The sequence below is a fragment of the Tympanuchus pallidicinctus genome, unplaced genomic scaffold, assembly GCF_026119805.1.
Source record: "Tympanuchus pallidicinctus isolate F22 unplaced genomic scaffold, pur_lepc_1.0 scaffold7, whole genome shotgun sequence".
In the NCBI taxonomy this organism is placed as follows: domain Eukaryota; kingdom Metazoa; phylum Chordata; class Aves; order Galliformes; family Phasianidae; genus Tympanuchus; species Tympanuchus pallidicinctus.
The window spans coordinates 19,717,823-19,739,143 of NW_026294791.1; the positions used below are offsets into that span (position 1 = coordinate 19,717,823).

At 36.7% G+C, this 21,321-nt stretch overlaps 1 protein-coding gene across 5 annotated transcripts in view; it reads right to left on the bottom strand.

Moving 5' to 3' along the window:
- Positions 1–21,321, bottom strand: part of VAV3 (vav guanine nucleotide exchange factor 3) — a 181,495-nt gene that overhangs the window by 87,247 nt on the left and 72,927 nt on the right. For all 5 annotated transcript variants that reach the window (XM_052667005.1, XM_052667004.1, XM_052667006.1 and 2 more), the window contains 6 exons: positions 10,852–10,910; positions 9,899–9,964; positions 8,120–8,228; positions 4,020–4,112; positions 3,854–3,922; positions 178–281 (listed from right to left, as the gene is read on the bottom strand). In XM_052667005.1, coding sequence (XP_052522965.1) covers positions 178–281; positions 3,854–3,922; positions 4,020–4,112; positions 8,120–8,228; positions 9,899–9,964; positions 10,852–10,910 — 500 coding nt within the window. The remainder of the gene's footprint in view (positions 1–177; positions 282–3,853; positions 3,923–4,019; positions 4,113–8,119; positions 8,229–9,898; positions 9,965–10,851; positions 10,911–21,321) is intronic.

Sequence of the window (21,321 nt, forward strand, 5' to 3'; positions counted from 1 at the left end):
CTCATTAAGTAATAGATGACATTTTGACTTCCAGGGTCATAACACAAAATATTAGCTTTATAATGCTGACATTGAATTCAATTTTAGTTTAGAAACATTCATCAAAGTATAGTAAAATGATTTCACAGATTGGGCATAGATATCATAATTAGACAAAAATTAGTACATAAATCTTACCTCTCCTTGTAGCTAATAAAAATTTGATACAAGTTCTGATCGTTTTTGTTAATAATGGAATCACTGATGTCCTGTGTTAAACTCCTGTGAATTTTCACCAAATCCTTAAAAACAGCGATGAGAAGGGGGAAATTATTTTTAAAACAGAACAAAGTTTTGAATATAAAAATAAGTGGCTTCATCTTAAATTCATTAATTGAATAAACTGGAGAACAGATCATTTGCGATTAGAACCTAAGTTCAAGGTTTTCACATCTTCCACACACTGCAATAAGAAAAGCTGAATTCAAACAACTACCTATTTAAGACTCATTTATTCTGGCTTGGAACAGGCACTGCTAATTCATCTTCATTTTATAATAATTTTAAAATAAAGCAAGTCTAGTAAATGCTCTAGTGACAAGATAAAGTAATGATTCATGTCCCTGAGCTGTGAAAAATTAATTTTGTACATTGGTCAGTTAGTGATGTTCTAGTGCTAAGTTCACTGCAATCATGATGGGTTTCCCAATACAGCAAACAGCTAACGGCTGAGAGAGAGGCAAGAATAGTGCAGAAGATTTTCTCCATGAGCACAGTAGAGAAGAATCTTAGATTGCTACTATTTAAAAAAAACTGTATGCTATTGTAGATGACACCAGCCTTATACTGTAAGGATGCTATCACAGAAGTCATAATGAATTAAGTCAAAACAGGTTAAGAAATTCTTTAATCAGGATAATTAAGTGGTATGCAGACCTCTGTAGTAAAAAACATAGGATTGTTTATGAAAGCTGCCAAAGATTGTTTAATGCAGTAAAGGATACTTTACAAAAATACACAACATTGAGCTCTGAATTAAGTGAGAGCACTTTGCTTCTTACAGACGAAATCTGCAAGGTCAATCACATCACAGCTTAAGATGCCTAGCAGAAGCTTAGCAGAAGCTTAAAACCAGTCATATTCAATTGCTACCAATTGTACAACCATATCCTCAGAATCTTAAATTCCAGCATATAGACATAATACTACAGAAATGTTTCCAGATGAACATACTACAGCACACTTTTTCAGGAGTGTACAGAGACTCAGCTAAGCAGCAAACCTGAAATAAAGTTGAATGTTAAATAATAAAATCTCTTTAAACTTCTCTTTCAACCAGAATTACTTCACTTTTTAAATTAAAGTGATGCTAACATCATTAAAGGTTAATGAAGTGTCAACACCTCAGTAAGTTATGTTTCTTTCCATCTCTCCCTGCACATATCTCAAATGCATGCAGAGATGTACATATAAAAGGATCTCACATGCATACACAGAGGCATACAGATGCATGCAAATATACAGCCATATATATATATAATCTCAAAGAATAGAATTTTGAATTCTGAGCCCTGATGAAAGGCACTTTTTAGACTGGTGAGCTGTGGTTCGGGCCTTTTTCCTTAATAAAATGTATTTTGACATCAGCAAATAATTTTGTCCAGCTAGCATCCCTATATAATCCATACATAAGGAACACAGCATCACCCTAAAGCACCAATGAGTCACCACAAGCTTTTACCGGAGACAAATCTGTCCCATCTTGAGACCACCACAACTACACTCCACATTACCATTTCACTGTAGAGCTTCTAACAGCTATTTTCAGTTTAAAGTGAGCTTCCACTGCCCTCCAGCCTTCCTGCTGAGGAACTGCTGCAGAGACAAGTTCTGAGCAGAGAAAACACTTGCACTTTTTTTTTTTTTTTTTTTTGCTTAGACAAACCCTACATTTCTATCAGTATCGTCAGATGCCTACGAGATGTCAGAAGAATTTAAAAGGAAATAACCATGATCCTGTAAAAGCAGAATACTGCATGCCTATAATGAAAAGAGAAGTTGAAAATACCTGAATAGCAGTTTATTATATATGTGATTTAGAACTAGTAAGATGAATAGCTTTTGTTGTTTTTACTCCTCTTATCTCAGTATCATAGAATCATTTCAGTAGAATGGGACCCTTCAATACCATTTGCCCAACTCCCCTGCAATGAACAGGGACATCTACAGCTGCACCACATGCTTAGAGCCCCCATCCAGCTTGACTACAGTTGCCTCGCCAAGGACAGGGCACTCACCACCTCTCTTTGGACAACCAGTTCCAATGAGTCATTACCCTTACCTGAAAAAACTTTTTACCTTATACCCAACCTAAATCACATGGGTTTTTTTTGTTTGAAAACATTTCCCCTCACCCTATCACAGCAGTTTCTGCTAAAATGCCTGTCTTCTTTTTTACAGTCTCCGCTATATGAAAGGCTGATCTATCTCCTTACTGTTCTTGAAGGAGTAGTGAGTAGGCTGATCCCTCAGTTTCTGCTTGCAGTGTGTAAGCACCTTTTACATCCCTGTGAAACATGTCACACTGGCTGGCTTCGAGGCATTCAAGGCAACTAAGTCAGTGTACCTGGCCACACTGCACCTTAGAAAGATTCACAGTTGGTAAGAAAGGTCACATCAGAGCTTCTTTCAGAGTGAATAAGAAACACTGCCATAGGACAGAACAATTCGTTTTCAAAGCAAAGGATTCTCTAAAGGTAGCTGACATATGCTAAGACAAATAGTTTACTGATATCTGCGGCAGTACTTCAGACTAATGGTCAAAGAGGAGGAAATTGTAGCTATTAAGATTCACAGTGAAAACTTAAACAGGGAGACAAATATGGAAAGATGTGAGGTATCATCTTATGATTAGCTCAGTAACTGCTATAATTTAACTGCAGTCAGATTGGTACTAGTTTAGCAATCAAAATATTTTTGCAAACCAGGTTCCATTGAAGAAAAAATCCCAAACACCTCTTCCCACAGCCCTGAGAAGCTGCAGGACATTCCAGAGATAGCCAACACAGATGATCTTTCATAGGTGATAAAGGTTGATGTGGTCCATGGGCCACGCTTTGGGGATCCTTCCTTTACAGCCTGCCTCGTAAAAGAACAGTCCTTTCATTTCTCTCTGTTATGACGAGCTTCAGACCATGTCTGATGTCTTTCTTTAATGTCAGATAAAGCAAAGTTATCTGCTGGATACTTAAATCAACTACAGAAAAGGTATGTAAAAATTGTCATACTATTGTGAAGAGGCCAAAAATAAGTGGGACAAAGTGATAATCACAGGAAACCTTGAATAGTTCAGTCAAATAACATCTCCTAGACACTTCAGAGGATTTGCTTTTGCTGTTCAGTGCCAGATTCAGAATCTAAAAGTTATTTGAACATCAAAATGTCTGCAATGACAGACTGGGCTAGATACAAAGATTTGCAGACTCTCTATAGAAATCCTATTGAAAACATTGCTGAATGTTGAATGGTGGGCAACATAACAGTGACTGTTTTATACAGCCACTCAGTGGTATATTTTAGAAATCAACTTGTCTTCTATAAGTTATCCTATACAGGTCAAAAATGATCCTCTTTGGTTAAAAAGTGGTTAAACTTGCTATCTGATCTCAGAGTACTATTTCTCATTTTTTCCATGAAAAGGACTAAAAAAAAAAAATCAAATAGTGTGCATACTCTTTTCCATCAAGTACGCTACAGCTACACAAATCAATTTTGCATGATATTTCAAATACCCAATTTATACACTAACGTAAAACACAAATACATCATAACCAAATACAAAGCTTATAGCTCTTTATTAAATACAGTTACTCACAGGAATGTTGATGAAAACAGTTTCAAACTCTGATGCTGACAAAAACCTTTTCAATGGCACCATAAAAAACTGCAGGGAAAAAATACATACATTGACTATGTCATTTTATTTTCTAGAGTGCTATAGAAACACATTTGTAATGTTTTTGTAAAGCAGTAATACTTACTTTCTCTATTGATTCCAGAGTTTCAGTGTATTTTTCTTCAGTTTGTTTTATTTCAGCAAGACAACAACTTCTTACATCATTCTCAGTATGCTTCTGAAATTATAGCGAAGACAAGTTTATTTTTATTAACAGGCACCTAATGGATAACATACTTATTCACTTAAAATTTAGCAATTAGGATAACTGCTTCCTGAATACTTTTTTCTGTATACGGCAGCCTCCAAAGATGACAGCACTAACAAAGAATATTTTAATGTTCAATTAGCTGATGGCTTTCAGACTTATACTACAATTCCACATCAAAGGAATGCTATGAAAAGTTTATGTTTAGACAAAGAGAGCTCAGCTGTCTGCATGTACTTCAGAAGCTGAAAAACAAGAGCACAGAGTCTTATTTTAAATACTGAGCAATTAGTAATTCCATTAAACTTAATGGGACTAATTCATGTAAGTAACTTTACATTGCTATAAATATTCAGTCTAGTGCCTGCACTTATTTACAGCTTTTAGTTCTCAAGTGGAGCTTTCTCTTTGGACACAAAGTAATCACTTCTTTGAACCAGGAAATGCAGCGATCTCTTAAGTCCAGCTCTTGCCTGTGTTTATTTGGGGTGATTTTTCCACATAAATTAGAAGACTCATAGAACATTTGTACATGAGTGTTGCTTCAAAAGTAATGCCTCCTATTATGTGATGTTAGCAGTACAGCAGTAGAGGTTGAATCTTCTTACCAATACACCATTACATTTTGTTGCAGTGTGACACATGGCAGCTGAGGGACGAATGAAGCCTAATATGGAAGCGCAGATGAAGGAAAGGTGTATCACTGAATTACTCCACGTGGAAAAAATGGCAACCACTGACTTTCATTGATGCTTATTGAGCATTTATGGAGACCAAACAGTCAGCGTACGTGAGCACAGTCAGGTGGTGAGTGGTGTATTCCAGCAGTGGCAACAGCAGTTTGAAAGATTAGCCATATTCCAGATGATTAATTTGCCATGCAGGCTCTTGTTCATTGCTGGCAAAAACGCATAGCTAATTGTGGTAACTATGCTGAAAAATAGTGTTTTGTAACTGAGAATTTGCTCTATCAGAGTTACCACGTTCTTTGCAGCTGTCATAGTTTCCAAGAAAATAAATATGAGGCATTACTTTCAGAGTGGCCTGTGTAATTATCATAATAATAGTTTACAAGCACTCTTAATGAAGATCAGATCTACAGTGTTACAGTTTCATTAATTTGTAAAGCTCATTTCCAGCTACAGATTAGACACCCAGAAGCAGGTATGAACATGCTCATGCCACACAAGTCTTAAAAACAGCTGGAGTATCTGGGAGATCTGACACAAAAACCAGCTAAGCTCTCACAATTAAAAGTGATTACTGACCTAAAATGTTTTCTCTGAAAACACCAATAAGCAATTGCATAACGAGCACCAATAACATGACATCCTTTCTAAAGCCTAATTACCAGTCTGTAACACTTTCCTAAGGCCTTCTGGACCATAGCTTACATTTCTCAATCTGTGTAGGTGATTCGCATTATGTACAAAACAGACCTTATGACCAGCCATCACTGCTTACAGACAGAATCAGGAAGAATTTAGCAACCTGGTACTATAGTACTATATGCATTCAGAAAATGACTTAACTTTTAAGCATAAATCTTTTTTTCGCTTACAGCAGTAGCAATGCTTCTAGACTGAAATTTTAAAATTTAGCTCTTGGTATGGCCAAGGTTATACTGAGTTCACTCCCTTCTCCACTATCAGTCACATCCACATCTCATAAATATAACACAGCACATCGCTAACCACATTTAAACTGACCATGAGCCACACACACATACTGTTCTTGGGATGGCTCAGCCACAGGTGAAGAATAGGAAATGTATGCAAACTAGGTGAAAGCTGCAAATCATATAGATACATAGAGCTTCATCACTCTATCTTCATCACCTTATCTCCTTTTCCCTACTCTGTTTATCTCTGTATGATTCTACAAGCAATTCCTGCAACTTGAATATGCTCCTCACTTTTCTACCAGGTGTTCCAACTTCTGAAATTTCTCTTTAAATTCTAAGTTGTGCAATTATTAGTTTTCCCCCACACCAAGCAATGGAGTGCTTTATTGACCAGCTGGAGACAGAAGTAACCATTTGGGAGAAGTATATAAAAGCTGTCTTTCATAAGCGGAAACATACTTGGTGAGCATTCTAATACTCAGCCCCGTCTGAAAAATCTATCACTTATTCCTAAATTCTGTCAGCATTAACTATATTTAATCTCAATTTAGATTAATTGACATTACTTAGGCTTTAGCTATTTTTTCACATTTAGTCTTGTAATATTTACATCAGCACAAACGTTGCATTCAATAGAGTGCATAACCACTTGCAGAACATGGGTACTTGTTCATCAAGTGATGTGAGTAATGCAAACAAAATCCTGGGATTCCATGTAAAATAACTGAATTCAGTCTTGTGCTCATCTAACCCAAATAGATCATTCCCACAAGCACTTTTGACAGCATTTAGCACATCAGTTTCATATTCACATCACAGAGTTTTTGAATTTGGGTGCAGTAAACAAAAGGAGAAGAGAAAATAATAATGAGTAAATAACAGTACTAGTGAGGAAAATTGCATCTGAAGGTCATCAACTGAGAGAAAACTTAGTGGAATTGTTTACTTTGCAAGATGATCATGATAAGGGTGAGGGAGATGTAAAACATTTTGGCTGCTATTAGAGACTCTTAAAAGCATTAGGTTCTTCTGAATATCTGCACGAAAGTTGTCCTGTGCTAATCTTTTTTACTTGTAAGTTCTTGTAGAAGTATTCAAATGAAAGAACTGTGTTAAATAATCATATTAGCACACAGTGCATTTATAAACCTGACATGAAATTATCACAAAGCAGAAATAATTATCACATTCAAGAAAGCTGCCTGAACAAAGCAATTGTAACGTCACCATTCATTATATGTTGAGGAAGAAATAGTTAGCTGTATTAGGTTTTCACGTTTCATTTACTTTCTATTAGAAACAGTCTGTTCAATCTGAATTATCTAGGCTAAGATGCATTTTACAGCATGTAAAATCTAAACTCTCTATTAATCATTTACAAGAAAGGCAGATAGGCAAGAATAGAACTCAGAAAATTGCACTCAGAAAAAAAGAATCAGGCAAAGTTTACTAACAACTGTCAGACTACCAACTACACAGTAGAAAAAACACCCACATCTCCTTTATGTTAATTCCAAATCTTTTGAGCTTCAGCATAAAATGAAAGTAAAATTATAGTAAATAATCCCTGCAATTCAGTTGCATCTCTAAAATAACCTACTTGAAACTGAATGTGGCTTGATTAGATAAGAAGTTTTTTCTTCTCAAATTTTATTCAGGTTTAACATTTTGTCATTAAACAAAAACAAGCAAGAAGCTAAAAAGTAACAGCGCACATTTCATTTTGATTTTATGCGTACTCACTGAAGAATACTGTATTAGCAGAAAAACAGACTTTAAAACATTTATAGTTGAACCTATAGAGTTATAAAGATTAAAACAAATCAGTACGCTTTCCAGAGGATTTTGGTTGGTTTGTTTGAGTCGTTGTTTATGTTTGTTTGTTTTCAAACAGTGGTAACTGCAAAAGCAAAAAAACAAATCACATCAGGTACCTTTTATACTTGTATTGGAAATCTACACTAATTCAAAAAATAAGACGAAAGTCTTAACAATTTTCCACTTCTTCAAGCAACAACTTCATGTTTGTCATTTTGAATATCAATTGTCCAAATTATGGCAGAAGAAAGAAGGCTTCACATTATTACATTCTAATTTATTTTTTTTTTTTTTTTTAAGTGATCTTATATTTCAGTTAAATAAACTACATTTCTTTCAAAATATTACCACAGATAATTGTTCAACCCTTTGCCAAAAGCGACCACAAAGCAGGAGATAACGCACTGCACACAACAGATCCACATGCAATTAAGTCCAAGTGAAGTTTCGGTGAAACTACCTATAAAGAGGTAATTTCACAGATGTTAAATAAAGAATCACTACTGTGCAAAATGTTCGGAATTAGAAAACATACAGGTTGCTGTGCTGCTTCATCTTTCATTAGGTCTTCATAAACCTCCCCACCTTCATCTTCCCCATAGACACAATCATACAGCTCCTCATCTTCATCAACACCAGTTTCACTGAAAGGAAAAACAAGAATTTTTAAAAAACCTGTGTAGCACAGGCAAATTACAATTCCAGCTCTGCAAAGGAGCATTTCTTATGGGAAAAAATTGCTGCAGTAAACAAAGATTAATTAATAGAAGTATCTAGCGAAGAGAATCCATAAAGGAAAATTAAGCTCACTAATTGTCTTTCCTCAATAGATTTAAAATATGATTGCATGAAACAAAAACAATACTGAAGACTGAATGAGTTTACAACCACATAAAATCAGCGAGGCATGAAAAGCAGCTTGTCAGGACAGTTCTGTCAGGACCCACTCTCTTCATCCCTTTTCCCACCACACACAGAGGCAGGGTAGCTGCCCTTTCTGACTGCCTGGCATCCCACTGCAATGCAGGACAGTGGCTCAGGCTTCCTTTCTGCCTAAACAAAAAATTATCTGGAGGTAAAATACAGAGAATACTGCAGAGCAAGCAGCTAAGAGTCTGTACCTCCATACGATAAGCGACCTTCAGCTACCCAAAATAATAAAGTGCACTTTCCAATTTAAAATCAGATATTAAAAGAAAAAAAATTGAAAACAACACAAAAGAGATGTCCTTTATGCAGACAACATAATTAGCTCCACATAAAGTCTATGCTCAACTCTACCCTCAAGTAATTTAACTTCATTAAAGTCAGTCCTGTAGGAGTTTTGCTTAATTCACACTAAGACTGTACATAGTCCATACAAAACCTCTTGCACCCACATTTCTTAAATTTCATCTACAAAACAGCCAAAAACATAATTAAAGTAGTTTGGCCATAATAATACAAAGACTTGCTCAAGTTTGCTTATTATTTGGAGGATTTTGTTGTAGGAAACTCTGAAATCGTTCAGAGTGAAAATTTTTTTTAAAAAAAAAGAGAATCAATCCAGTCAGGTACATGACTACAATTAAAAGGGACAATTATTTTAGAAAGCGAACTGTCTGCATGAACCCAGGAAGTACACTGTAAACTCCACTGTAGGATTTTTCCTTCTCTATAGACAAAAAAAGAAGAAAAAAAAAATCCATGGTATGAACAGCAGATACACCAGAGCAAGAGGCCTACAGGCAAAGAAAGCAGGATAAAGGCCAGTGAACCAAACATTGGTGTAATTTAATCTTTGAGACAACGCGCTCTGACCCTAGCTCTTATCCAGCATGATTCCTAAGAGATCTGGAAATGTCTAAACTACCATTATACAGTGTTTTCATGTCTATTCTATCTCTGCCTCAAAGTCAACACAAAAATTTGCAATAATTAATAATCCTTCAAACACTTACCCAAAAATGTAAATGCATCTATACAAAGAATTTCAGCGCATTTTCTTTGCAAGACTACGACAATTTCCTTGAGTTCCTTAAAACTGATACCATATTTCTCTGAATGTATTCCCATTGTTCAGAAAGATAATTCATCAGTGCATTCATTATTCACTTCATCATCAGTACCCTTTAGAAAACATGTTTCTTTAAATATATAAATATATTGCAATCTTCAGATAAGCCTTCGTAACATTATTCTCTCTGGTCACCATAATTGCAAACCAAATAAAGAAATCAAACTAATATCTCCTTCTTCAATAAAATCATCATATATATAGTAGTGTGTGACTGAAAACCAAAATCTTTCATTTAACTCTAGGTTTACAACATACTCTATCAAATCAGGGAGACATTTGTAGACATCTTCATCATCAACGCTTTCTTCTGTAGGGAAGGGCCTGTAGAAAGAAAAATATTATGAATTTGTACAGTTGCAAAGTCATTTTGGTTTGGCTTCTGAAGTTTTCATACAGATAACTCAGTTCACTAATGTTAAAATGTTTTATGTTCCCTTCCTTACTTGATAAGCAGTAACATTTATATCTAGGTTGGTACATATGACTTGATATTTCATAAAAACCCCACTAATAGACATTATTGTCATCTTTTACAGTGGAGTATGATTTTTCAGCACAGGACATGGATTACAGGACTGAGAAGGTTCTTTGGTTTGTTTTGGGTTCCTACGTTGTTTTGTTTTAACATCCATTCATGCAAAACTGCTGAATTAACAAAGAAAGTGGAGAATTTCAAAGCTGAAGTATGTGATTTTTCACCTCCTCTTGCGTATTTTGTTAACTGCACACAAGAGGTTCACAAAGTTAGGTTTGACTGATCTACTGGGTTCGTTTTTCAGTTGGTTTGATTTTTGAGTTTTGGGTTTTGTTTGTTTCTTTTTTACAACAAAAATCTCACCAATTTGGCAGTTTTGCTTACTTCTAGAAAACAGAAATAGGAGAAAATCTGTTCTTCATATTGATCAGTTGTCGGATTTACGATCTATGTTATGATTTTCACAAACATTCCATAATGCTAACTACTCATTGTTCACTTCCACGTTTCAGCACAAGAAGGCTTCGGGCACTTCAGTAAATGTACCAGAAACAGAGGATTCCCTTTAGAATCAATTTCCAAATAAACTGCAAGACAGACTTCTCCTTCTGCCAGGTCATACAAACGTCTGATAAGAAAAATTTCATGTCTACCTACATGGCCCTCACCAGCATTTTCAAGGGGGACCAGGCAGGAGGCATTATTCACACCATTTACTAGGCCAATAACGTACCTTATTCCTGTGCCAATTGCAATAGGAGTGCGGGAAAGTTTTGAGAGTGTTTCTATCACCTGGAGAAAAAGAAATGAACCATGATTAGTTGCAGAATAGTAGCATAAAAGCTCTATCTTCTAATCACAGCATATGATACAAAGTGACACAGAATCTGGCTGTGCCAAATACTGTGCAATGTGTACTTGCACAGATTGCCCTCAACGTGATCTTCAGTGCTTGCAGACTGACAGAAGTGATGGAAACGCAAAGAAACAAAGGGAAATTGTTTATTTACAAGTCTCAGAACTAGTTAAAATAAAATTAAGTAGATTTAGAACCAAATCATGTGATAGTTTTAAGCATGCACATAAATTGTATCAGCCTTGCAGACTGCTCTGGAGGTTTTTGGTTTGGTTTTGTTTTATTCGTCTACAGAAATATTTCATTTGAGCAAAGGCTGACCAGAAGAGGGAGCCAAACAACAAGTGGAAGAGCCTCTTCCAGGACTCACTTGAAAAGGAAAGATTTCTATTAGCTAAACAGGAAATTAAGCTACACATTTGAGTCCATAAGCTCTGTTTATTTTTAGAAGATTTCAGTAGTATGAGTGATCTCATTCTACGAAAATACTTCCCATAAGTGCTCAAGGTTATACAGAAGAGAAAAGAACTTAAGAGAGGATAGAGGAGGATGTCTGGTCATATATAAAGAGTCATTTTGCTGTCAGATGTAATAAGAGAACAGCTCACACTCTACCTAGCACGTCCTCTATGTTACAAATAGTTTCTCCTTTTCTGAGCACTATCAAGTTTCATTTGCTCGTGAGAGAAAAGCTGCCAAAACGACACCCAGTAGAACATCCCAGCTCTCTGAATATCCCAGATATTTCAGGTTGCCTTACTAGAACTCAAAACACAGATTAAATTCAAGTCAAATCTCCCTCGAAGGCTTGTACCAGTGGTATTAAAATTCAGGTATAGCAGTGGGTGTTCCATGAACATTTGTGAATGAAGTTATTGAAGCTATAATTACAAGATTAGCCTGATCATAAAGAGTATGGAGTTAAAGTACCTCTCTCAGAGGAATGATAATGACATGTTCACACAGGAAAATGACAAAGTAAAAACAGCACAGAATAACCGCCAAATACAGAGCCTAAATTGAAGTAAAAAAAAAAACTTCCAAAGTGAATCAAGTTTCAGCTGTAAAGAACAAAATTCAAAAATGAACTGAAAGTTATGCCACTCCAGCAGACAAAATATTTAGGGCTCATTTAAGGTGTTTGGAAAACTCACACAACAGAAAATCTGATTTTACTGTACAGCAATGATCCTCCTAAAAAAAGAAATACTCTGTGTACATAATCAAACATGACACCACATTAATTCTCCAAGAACAGGAGCACTGCAATACATTCACCCTAGGAAAAAAAGGAACTTGAAAGCTGCAAATAAAGTGATTAAGAATGTTAATTAACTTTTTTTTACATTATTCAAGAGGTCAAAAGGAAAAAAAAAAACTTACAAGTTCTTATTTGAAACAAGGTGAGTTGTGGCTTATATACCAAAAGAATCACCCATCTCCACAAATCTGAGAACTTCAGTGCAGAACTGGACAAAGGCTGCTGAACCGTACGAGACAAGGATCTACAGGAAGTCAGTCAAAAATTCGATAGCTAGCAAAGTGATCTGTCCTGACAGATGGGTGAATATTGACTGGCAAAATAACAGGAAAAGAAGTTTAATGATTATTGAAAAAGTGGAGGACAAGTCTGTTGAACTAAATCTCCCTCTCCTGTTTCAACATGTTATTTCCTGGCACATAATACATCATCTTCAAACAGCTTCACCAGTCCACGCAAATCCTTCTCCTAAAGGGATTCTCAATTACCTGGTGTAATCAATACCAATAGCCATATAGCTTTCTCTTTGTACCTAGCTATGGCTTCTTTCAAGATAACATGAAACAATCTGGACAAGAAGTATGAGTTTTAGGAAGATAATGAGCAAATGCTATTGCCAAATTGTACTGACAGTGTTTATTTTGCAACTAATATGCACACAAAAGCAAGATTTGGAATTTAAGAGAATGCATTTTTTCAGAAACCAATGTGAAATCCACTTTATAAAAAAAAAAAAAAAAAAAAAAAAAAAAAAAAAAAAAAAGCAAAGGTGAAGAAACCAGAGAAATGTCTGAGAAAATACACATAGAAAAGAAACCGTGACTAGAAAAAAAAAAAAAGGTGACAACCAGTAATTTTCACTGCTCTTCTAAAAAACAGAAAAGTTTTGGCTCTGTATGAAGAAGAAACTAACATGCTAGGAAGACAGCAAGCAGAATTCTAACAAAATCTGAGCAGTGGATAAGAAGAAAATAGCAATCATCACAGCAGCTGTCCGTGTCTCAGCAGAGATACAGCGGTCCCCAGAAGGAGGTGATGAAGTGTGCTTACACAAGCCTTACAAAAGGAGAAAGCGTTTGCGTTTGGCAGAGGCTGCTATTAGACTATGCAAAAACAAAATAGGTAAGAACCAAAGATCACTAATGACCCAATGTTTTTAAGATATAAAATACGTAACTGAAAGCAGTTGCAACTTAAAAATATAATTTGATGCTTGCCTACTGATCACTGCTATTATAGTGCAACTTAAAACAGCACTCTGACTAGAAATATAACGGTTTCTACCCAAGGGTTTTTTATTGTTGCTTTTTCGGGCAGTTTTGTTGGGTTACTTCCCCTCCCCCTCCAAAGAATTAGGAGAAAATGTCAGGACACATGCCACAGCTTACACAAACAAATATATGAACCTATCACTTCTGGACAACACACTATGCCTAATTCAACACTACATATATTAATTTGCTTTCAACACTAAGTATGGCTTCTGCATTTATCCTACATGAAATCTCAGTTCTTTGCTACTAATGCACTACAGATTTTTTTTTTTCCAGAGTTCCCTTATTTCTGGGTCTGTGGGGAACGTTTTGATTATGAACAGGCTGAGGTGTCAGAAAAACTATCAGAATTTCACCAAATTACCAAATCTTACTAAAATTACCAAACCATTCACAGTAAAATGTCTGACTTTCAACAAACTACCAGAGAAGAGTTTCCTAAGCAGCTCTACTTTGAAGCCCAGTACAGTTGTTGTGGGGCAGATATAATACAGTGCAATTCTGAAATCCAAAAGTCCGAAATTACAGCGTACCACTCACATGAATGTTCAAAAGATCCAATTGAATGCTTTTCATGTTTTTTTTAAATTGTTTTTTTGTTTGTTTGTTTTAGGGTGTTTTTTTTTTTTTATTGCATTCAGAGGGACTTTAACCTGTTTTACTCATTAACACTAGATGAATTTTCAGTTCTCTCCCAGAGCAAGGCCTCAAACCCTCCATTCAGACAGATGCTCCTGCCTAAGCCAACCCATTTTCAAGTGCAAAATTAGCACTTCTTGCTTGTATAAAATCCAGAACAACAAAGATTTCATGGCTGGGACTATTCTACAACACACAACTACACAAAGAGCCCCAGGGACTCTGCACCTGTGCACATCCAGTAGTACCCAAAACAGGCACCAAGAATTAGATAATGAGTAAAATTCTATGTGTGCTATTTATGTTCTTAGCAAAATATACCATTTAAAAAGCAGGCTTTATATTCTGAAATATCCTGCAACAACTACATCAAATCACTTAGTTAAGCTTCAAAGTTCACTAACAGTACATCTCCCCCTCAAAGAACCAGAAACTGATAGGTGTTTGCAGGAGTCTTCTAGTCACAAGAGGAATCCCTCCCAGCCCCCAGCTCAATGTGGCTGCCTCCCACTGACTGACTCTGTCACACAAAGGTTAAGCAGTTCTTTAGAAGTGACATCAAAGAAGTCACCATGACAGCCACGCTCCAAGATATGAATATCCAAGCATGGTTCTCAGTATGCAGCAAAACACAGCATAAAATTCAAAATTAGGGTCCTGCAAGAGGAAGTGTACCTTGGCCCATGGCCCAGTCAAGGAAACTACTCCTCAGCCTTGTTTCAGGCACAGCTGTCGAGCTACAGCCTCACTCAGCCCATTAATTTCTTACTTCAGTAATTACTCCAACAGCAGATTTTTTTTGGCTTGGTATTTATTATTGTTTCACTTGACTTATGTTGTAGGTCATACTCTCCAGTTTATGCAAGGACTCTCACATCCCTTGCCGAAACGTTATTTTGTAATTTCCTGCTGCCATGCTCTCCTGCAGCCAATCACCTCAAGTATTCCTGCACACACCTATCACAGCAGTACACTAGAAGGACTATTTTACTCCTTTCCATAGCCATGATGCCTGAATTTAGCATCAGCCTTACTAAGTATTTTGGTGGAGTCAATTCTTTATCTTGTTTCTTAAAAAGCAACTTACAAATCCTATAATTCAAAAGCAGACAAAATACATTTTAGAAGTACTTTAATAAACACCTTATTCTATTTCAAGATTTGTCTTCAAAATCTGGGTATCCAGTTTAGTATTTGAGTGCTACATTTTGTTGGAAAGTTAGTTGTCCTCTCTCCCTTGAAGAAAATTATTTAGCCTATAGATACAGTCAGAAATAAAGCAGTTACATTTACCAATGAAAAATGTTTTCCTTAGCCTATTTTTTAACATGCTGTTTTGAAACATGCATTTGGGTTTCTTCCCAAACAGAATTTTACTACATCAAGTTTCGAGGATGGAAAAAAAAAACCTTCAGTTATACAGGAAAACTAATCATTCAGAGAGTAGATGGTGATCTCTTTGGCTCTGACAAGCCTTCGTTCCATTTACTTAAAGAAAACTGATATTTGTAGCTACACGCCTAGCATGCTCTCTATCAAGTGATTCCCTATTAACTACTTCACAAGTTGTAACTACTTTCAGGCCAAGCCTATGCACTGAAGACAGTCTCATAGCTGCCTAAGACTGCCTAAATTTCGGTAACACCAACTCAAAAGAAATGACAAAACTGCCATTTGTTCCTCAGAAGAAAGCCCACCTGTAGTTTGTTATTCAGAAAGAATGTTTTTCTGTCTACGCTTGACTAAGCCTGAACATCCATCACTTTTGTATGCAGTATCAGCATATTGACCCTTTGTGACTTCAAGAATCACTTCTCTAAAACACATTCAAATTTCTATTGATAATGAAGGCACTTGCTCAATAAGGTTATACAAAAAAAAAAAAGATGCCACACACTATTATGCAAGTGTTCCCCATCGAAACATGTCAGCAATACAAAACCAGTAATACAAAATGGATTAGGATTTTTCTGAGACCTAAAAAAAGAACTACTAAAAGTTAGAGGTTCTTGAGGTATGTACTCTTTAATATTAACACTTTCCCCACAGTTTGCAGGCAGATTCTGAAAAACAAAAATCTAGATCAACTTCAGAGTGAATCTTTCTAGGAGATGGCTGGCAAACTCTGAATTACTTAGATGATACTAAACCAGGTCCATGTATCATACTGAGTGCATCATATTGAGGAAGCTTCCAAGCCAGTCCTACCACTCATGTCCTCATACTAAGCAGTTTTTCTGTGAAGCTGTTTTCACTTATGCATCCCATGGTATAGAAGATAGAAAAGCAAAAATACTTCATTTTGCATATCTGTCACAGAGATAAGATCAAATTGCTACACTTAAGCACATTCTCAATAGCTTAAGTTAATAAAGAATGTTTATCATTTGCTACACTGAGGAACCACCTGCAGTTTACCAGGCCCTGGACAATCATGGATCAATACTTCATTTAGCACAGAAGGGGGGAGTGCATCCTTTAGTATTTTACTATAACCATTTTTCAAGGCCAGGTTGGATGGGGCCCTGGGCAACCTGATCTAGTGCCTGATTAAGTGGTTGGCAACCCTGCCCATGGCAGGGAAGTCAGAGCTAGATGATACTTAAGGTCCCTTGCAATTCAAGCCATTCTAAGAATCTATGATTAGCTTTTGGACCGAAAGACCTCCAAGAACTGTTACATTAACATTTAAATTAGATGATAAATGTTAAAAAAAAAAAAAAAAAAAAAAAGACACTTGGCCAGACAACTCCAGGGAGATTACGTGGCATAACGTGCTTCTTAGATGTGTTAAGTGTATTGCATGCATCAGTAAGTAAATTTGAACATTTTCTCTCCATCTGACTTGTTCCAGCATTGTGTTGGTATTCTCTGCTAGTTCAGCTTAGTTTTAATCAAAGCACAATCCTCTAGGGATGGAGAAACGAGGGGTATTCCAAAAAGGCAGAAGAAATGAAAGCTCCGATATGTTTATGGCCCAAAAGTAAATCTAGTTTCACACCTCTAACAGGCCATTGAAAGCAAGAAGCTAGTTTTAACTCCCAGCTTTGTAAATACACCACTACTAAACACTTCCATGGCATACACTGAGATACCTGTCATACAGACACAAACATGCAAAAGAAATTTTACAGCCTTGGCACTCTCACCAGCACCTCATTAGGAACACCACAGTTTCCAGACCCTCCATGTATAGAAGTGTAGAAATGTCTGGTTTTGATTAAAGAAAACTTCACATAGCATTAATTTCCATCTCATTCAAATTATGAAATACAAACTTTAGATGTACAGAAGAGTACATTGAAGTCATTGATTTCTACAGGGGTGATGACCAGCTATAGGATGCTATTTCCTCACTGATATCATCTTCAGCTATCCCAGTTTCAGTGTCTCTTGTCCTTGTCAAACTCTCATTTCCCCTTAACTACATTCTCCAGAAATATACCAGAGGAATACATTGTCCTCCTTTCCCATCTCATGTTAGCACTAGCATTTCAATAACAAATAGCCAAACTATCCCAGTGAATCACAGCAGAGAAATTCACAACCCTGAGCCAAGTTATTGTGATTGACAGGAGCCCACCAGCAACTCTGAAAAACAGTTTGAAACCAAGTGACAAGTGCTTATGTAGAGAAAAGGTAAAACAACTGCTCTAAAAGCTGTTCTTGGCAGTCATGCATGTTTCCTCTGAAAACAGCCCCAACTCCCAGCTGCAAGAAGAGACCTCCATCATGCTGCTGTGCTGGTTGGGGGAACGTATGTGGCTTAGACATGGATATCAGGGCATGCACATTTTCTCCTTCCCTCCCAGGCAGAGGATAGGTACCATGTTGCATCGCTTTGGGGAAGGCTCATCCTTCATCCATTTTCTTCAAGTGTGTCTCCAGTGTCTACAGAGATAAGCAAGTAACAGGAAATTCTCTCTCATGACGGAAAAAAAAGAAATAGCCAAGACAAAAAACAACCCTCCTGGGTGTTGTCTCTCCCTCTTTGTAGATAAGCGAAGTACAGAGTTGCAAACTAGAGAGACTTCAAAAGTGCTGGAGAATCAACAGCTATAGAAGATGCAACATTTTCTCCAAAGCCCTGTGAAAAGGAGAGGTGAAGCAGGCGGCTTGGCACAAAGAAGGCAAGCAGAGCCAAAGAGATCAGTTTAAGAAAACACTGTAGAAGTTGCAAGGACAGAAAATCTGACCCTACCCATAAGGGCAGGGCTAGGTATATTTACATATTTACATATATTTACATCTTGTTGCAGCGCTAGACAGAGGCATTTAATTTCCTGCTACGGTATCTCAGAAGACCTCCAAGTTAGGCTAAGCAACATCTGGTGTCATATTCTTAAATTACAGATGTGAGGTACCTACAGTACTTTTCTCCAGGACCAGTGTTTAAAATAAAAGTATAAATGTAGCTTCCAGCAATATCAAAGGGCAGGCTGGAACCCACACTAACCAAGCCCATCTCCCACCCTTTTAGCTCACTGAACATTTTGAACGTTTCATCCCTTTTGCAGGGAGCAAAAGCTCAGATCACTCCAGCTCCTGAGTGGGAACAGTGGGCCTGGGGCTGCACACACAGCTACAAAACGTGTTTTAGGATAAAACAAAAGAAGAAACAAAACTGAACACTCTCTAGGAATTCATAACAGACAATCTCATTATCAGGAATATAATGAGCAAGTTTTTAATAACCAGTATCCAATTATGCACACATATCTATAGCTACTATACAAAAACTGTGCTTAAAATCTCATTTTGCAATTTCAGTCCATGATAAGGCTACAGAATGTGGCCCAAAAGCATGAAAGTTTCCCTAGACAATTCTGCTCTTACAAGGAAGTGAGAAAAAGCAAACTGCACAAGCAGCATATTCCAGCTAATGTTAGGTTTGCTTTGTCCAGAAGACCGAGATACTAACCAAAGAAAGCAATGGGGGCAGGGAGCTTCAGCAGCTGCTTCCTGCCTGCTGCTTGTGGTTTTGGTTCTATGAATACCTTCGAGCCTCACTATGCCTGAAGGGGTTTGGGTTGACTTTTTTTCTTTTGCTTAGGTGGTGTAGCTTCAAGAATGACAGCCTCACTTCAAGTGCCACATAAACATAAACTGAGTACTTAAATGCTGCAGCTGGTAAATAGCGTGCACAGACTGCCTTCAAGCATACTGCCCCTATAAGAACTGTGGAATAAGATGGGATTTTGTTCTCCTTTCTGATGCAGTTATTTTTCAAGTTTTGCTTTAGAAAGTATGTGCTCAGGTCAATTCTCCAAAATATACCTGCTGTTGAATTGCTGCCGTTCCCTTCACAAAAGCCTTTATAATGATAACTCATAGCTGGTGCTTTCAAATGGTATTGACCCATTTGTTCAAACGCTCTCTTCATATGACTTTTAAACATCTTATTGACAATACCACAATATTTCTCTTTTTTTTATAAGGGCCATAACACTAAACAATTGTGGACAATATCATTTTGTTCTGTACTTCAAATAGCATCTTTTTGTATAGTCCAAATCTCTTCTTACATGTAAACACCCATTTTTCACTCTTAATGACTAGCAGCAGGATTTTCCAAGGTGTTCAGTTAGTACCACACGGAAAAAATAAATACATGGCCAGACATTAATGCTTTCTGTCTTCCAAAACCACATTTCTTTTGCCATTGTCCTTTAACAGACTCCAAAAGACTATTTTTTCTTTCCTGAAAACAAGCAAATTCTCTAAACCGCAAACGCCAGCTAAGGTGTTTGTACACTCTGTACACATTTTTGTGTGCGTGACCTTGGATGATCCATATTTGCACAAACATGTTTGAGAAAGAAACAAATGCTTTTGCATTCATTATTGATTGCACCTTAAACAAATGCCGCTTTAGGTATGCATCCTAGAGTTTAAGTGATATGTGGTTTCTGCACTCCCACTGTATTATTTCACTTTTATTTTTAAACCAATCAACCTTGATATCAGTAAGAAAGATGTTAAAAGGAGACTCTGCAATGGACTCCGCAATTTCTTCCTCTCTTCTGTTAAAAGCAGAGGAAGGTCTTTCTCTTCCCGTCTTAAGCAAACCATGCACTGCCATACTTCTCTCTTTTCTGAATTCATTTTAACCACAAATTCAACTGAGGTTGCTGAATAGTATCGAGTCCCACTTTAATTTACTCCAGTATGCAATAGTTATTGGGGTAAAAATATGTTTTCTGTCTTCTTAATCTCTGCAGGGAAAAGAAAAATATTCCCCTGCTACAGAGAGCAGTGCAAAGGGAGCAAGCTGCTCTCTGATGCAAAGAGACTTGCATTATAACTTAAAAAGTCATTGGTTATCTTCAAATCTCATATTCTGGAGATCACTTCTCAACCAGAAGTGATAAGGGAATGAATCAGTCCATAGCAAAAGCATCTCACCTGCCCTCCTCGCTACAGAAAGATAAACAAGTCAGCATAACTCACTTAACTTACACCTTCTACCATTCTCACTTTAATTTGTTGTCTCTGAAACTGAACAATGAAAGATACCTGGGAAGACATCCTGCAGCAGGAATGGCAAAACTGTCAACTACCTTTATAGAAGCCTGAAAAGTGCTAAGGTTTGCTTCTATCTCTAATTGTCTGTTCATTCAGGTGACAAGCAAAATTACACTTACTGCACTGAAAGAAAACAAGAAACTAGGTTTACATTCTTATTATGTTTGTTCTCAGTTCTCCTTTAGCAGGATCCTTACTCTGAAAAATCAGAAAAGGAGAGAAATAAATTCACTTGCTTATTTTATTCACTGTTCTGTTCCCTTGAACATGCAGCAGCTTGCAGACTTTAACATTATCTATAAATAGATAGAACTTTCACCTCAAATGAACACTACCTTTCCAACACAGAACTGCACAACCGAGGGAAAGAAGGATTCCTTTTTTTTTTTTTTTTTTTTTTTTTTTTTTCCATTTTTTAAAAAAGTTTGAATAATTTGCATGTAATGGTGACAACCCACAAAATGCAACCTCTGTGCCAGTCAGTCTCCGGCTTATCATACCCTTCGCACTGATAGCATCCTTATGCTGCCTACAGCAAAATTAGGCCAGAAAGATCTTGGAGACCTTAGTGTCAGTTAGAAGACAGAAATAACAGACAAAGAAGATGTTTAAGGGAAGTAATTATTTCATCTTCCACATATGCCTATT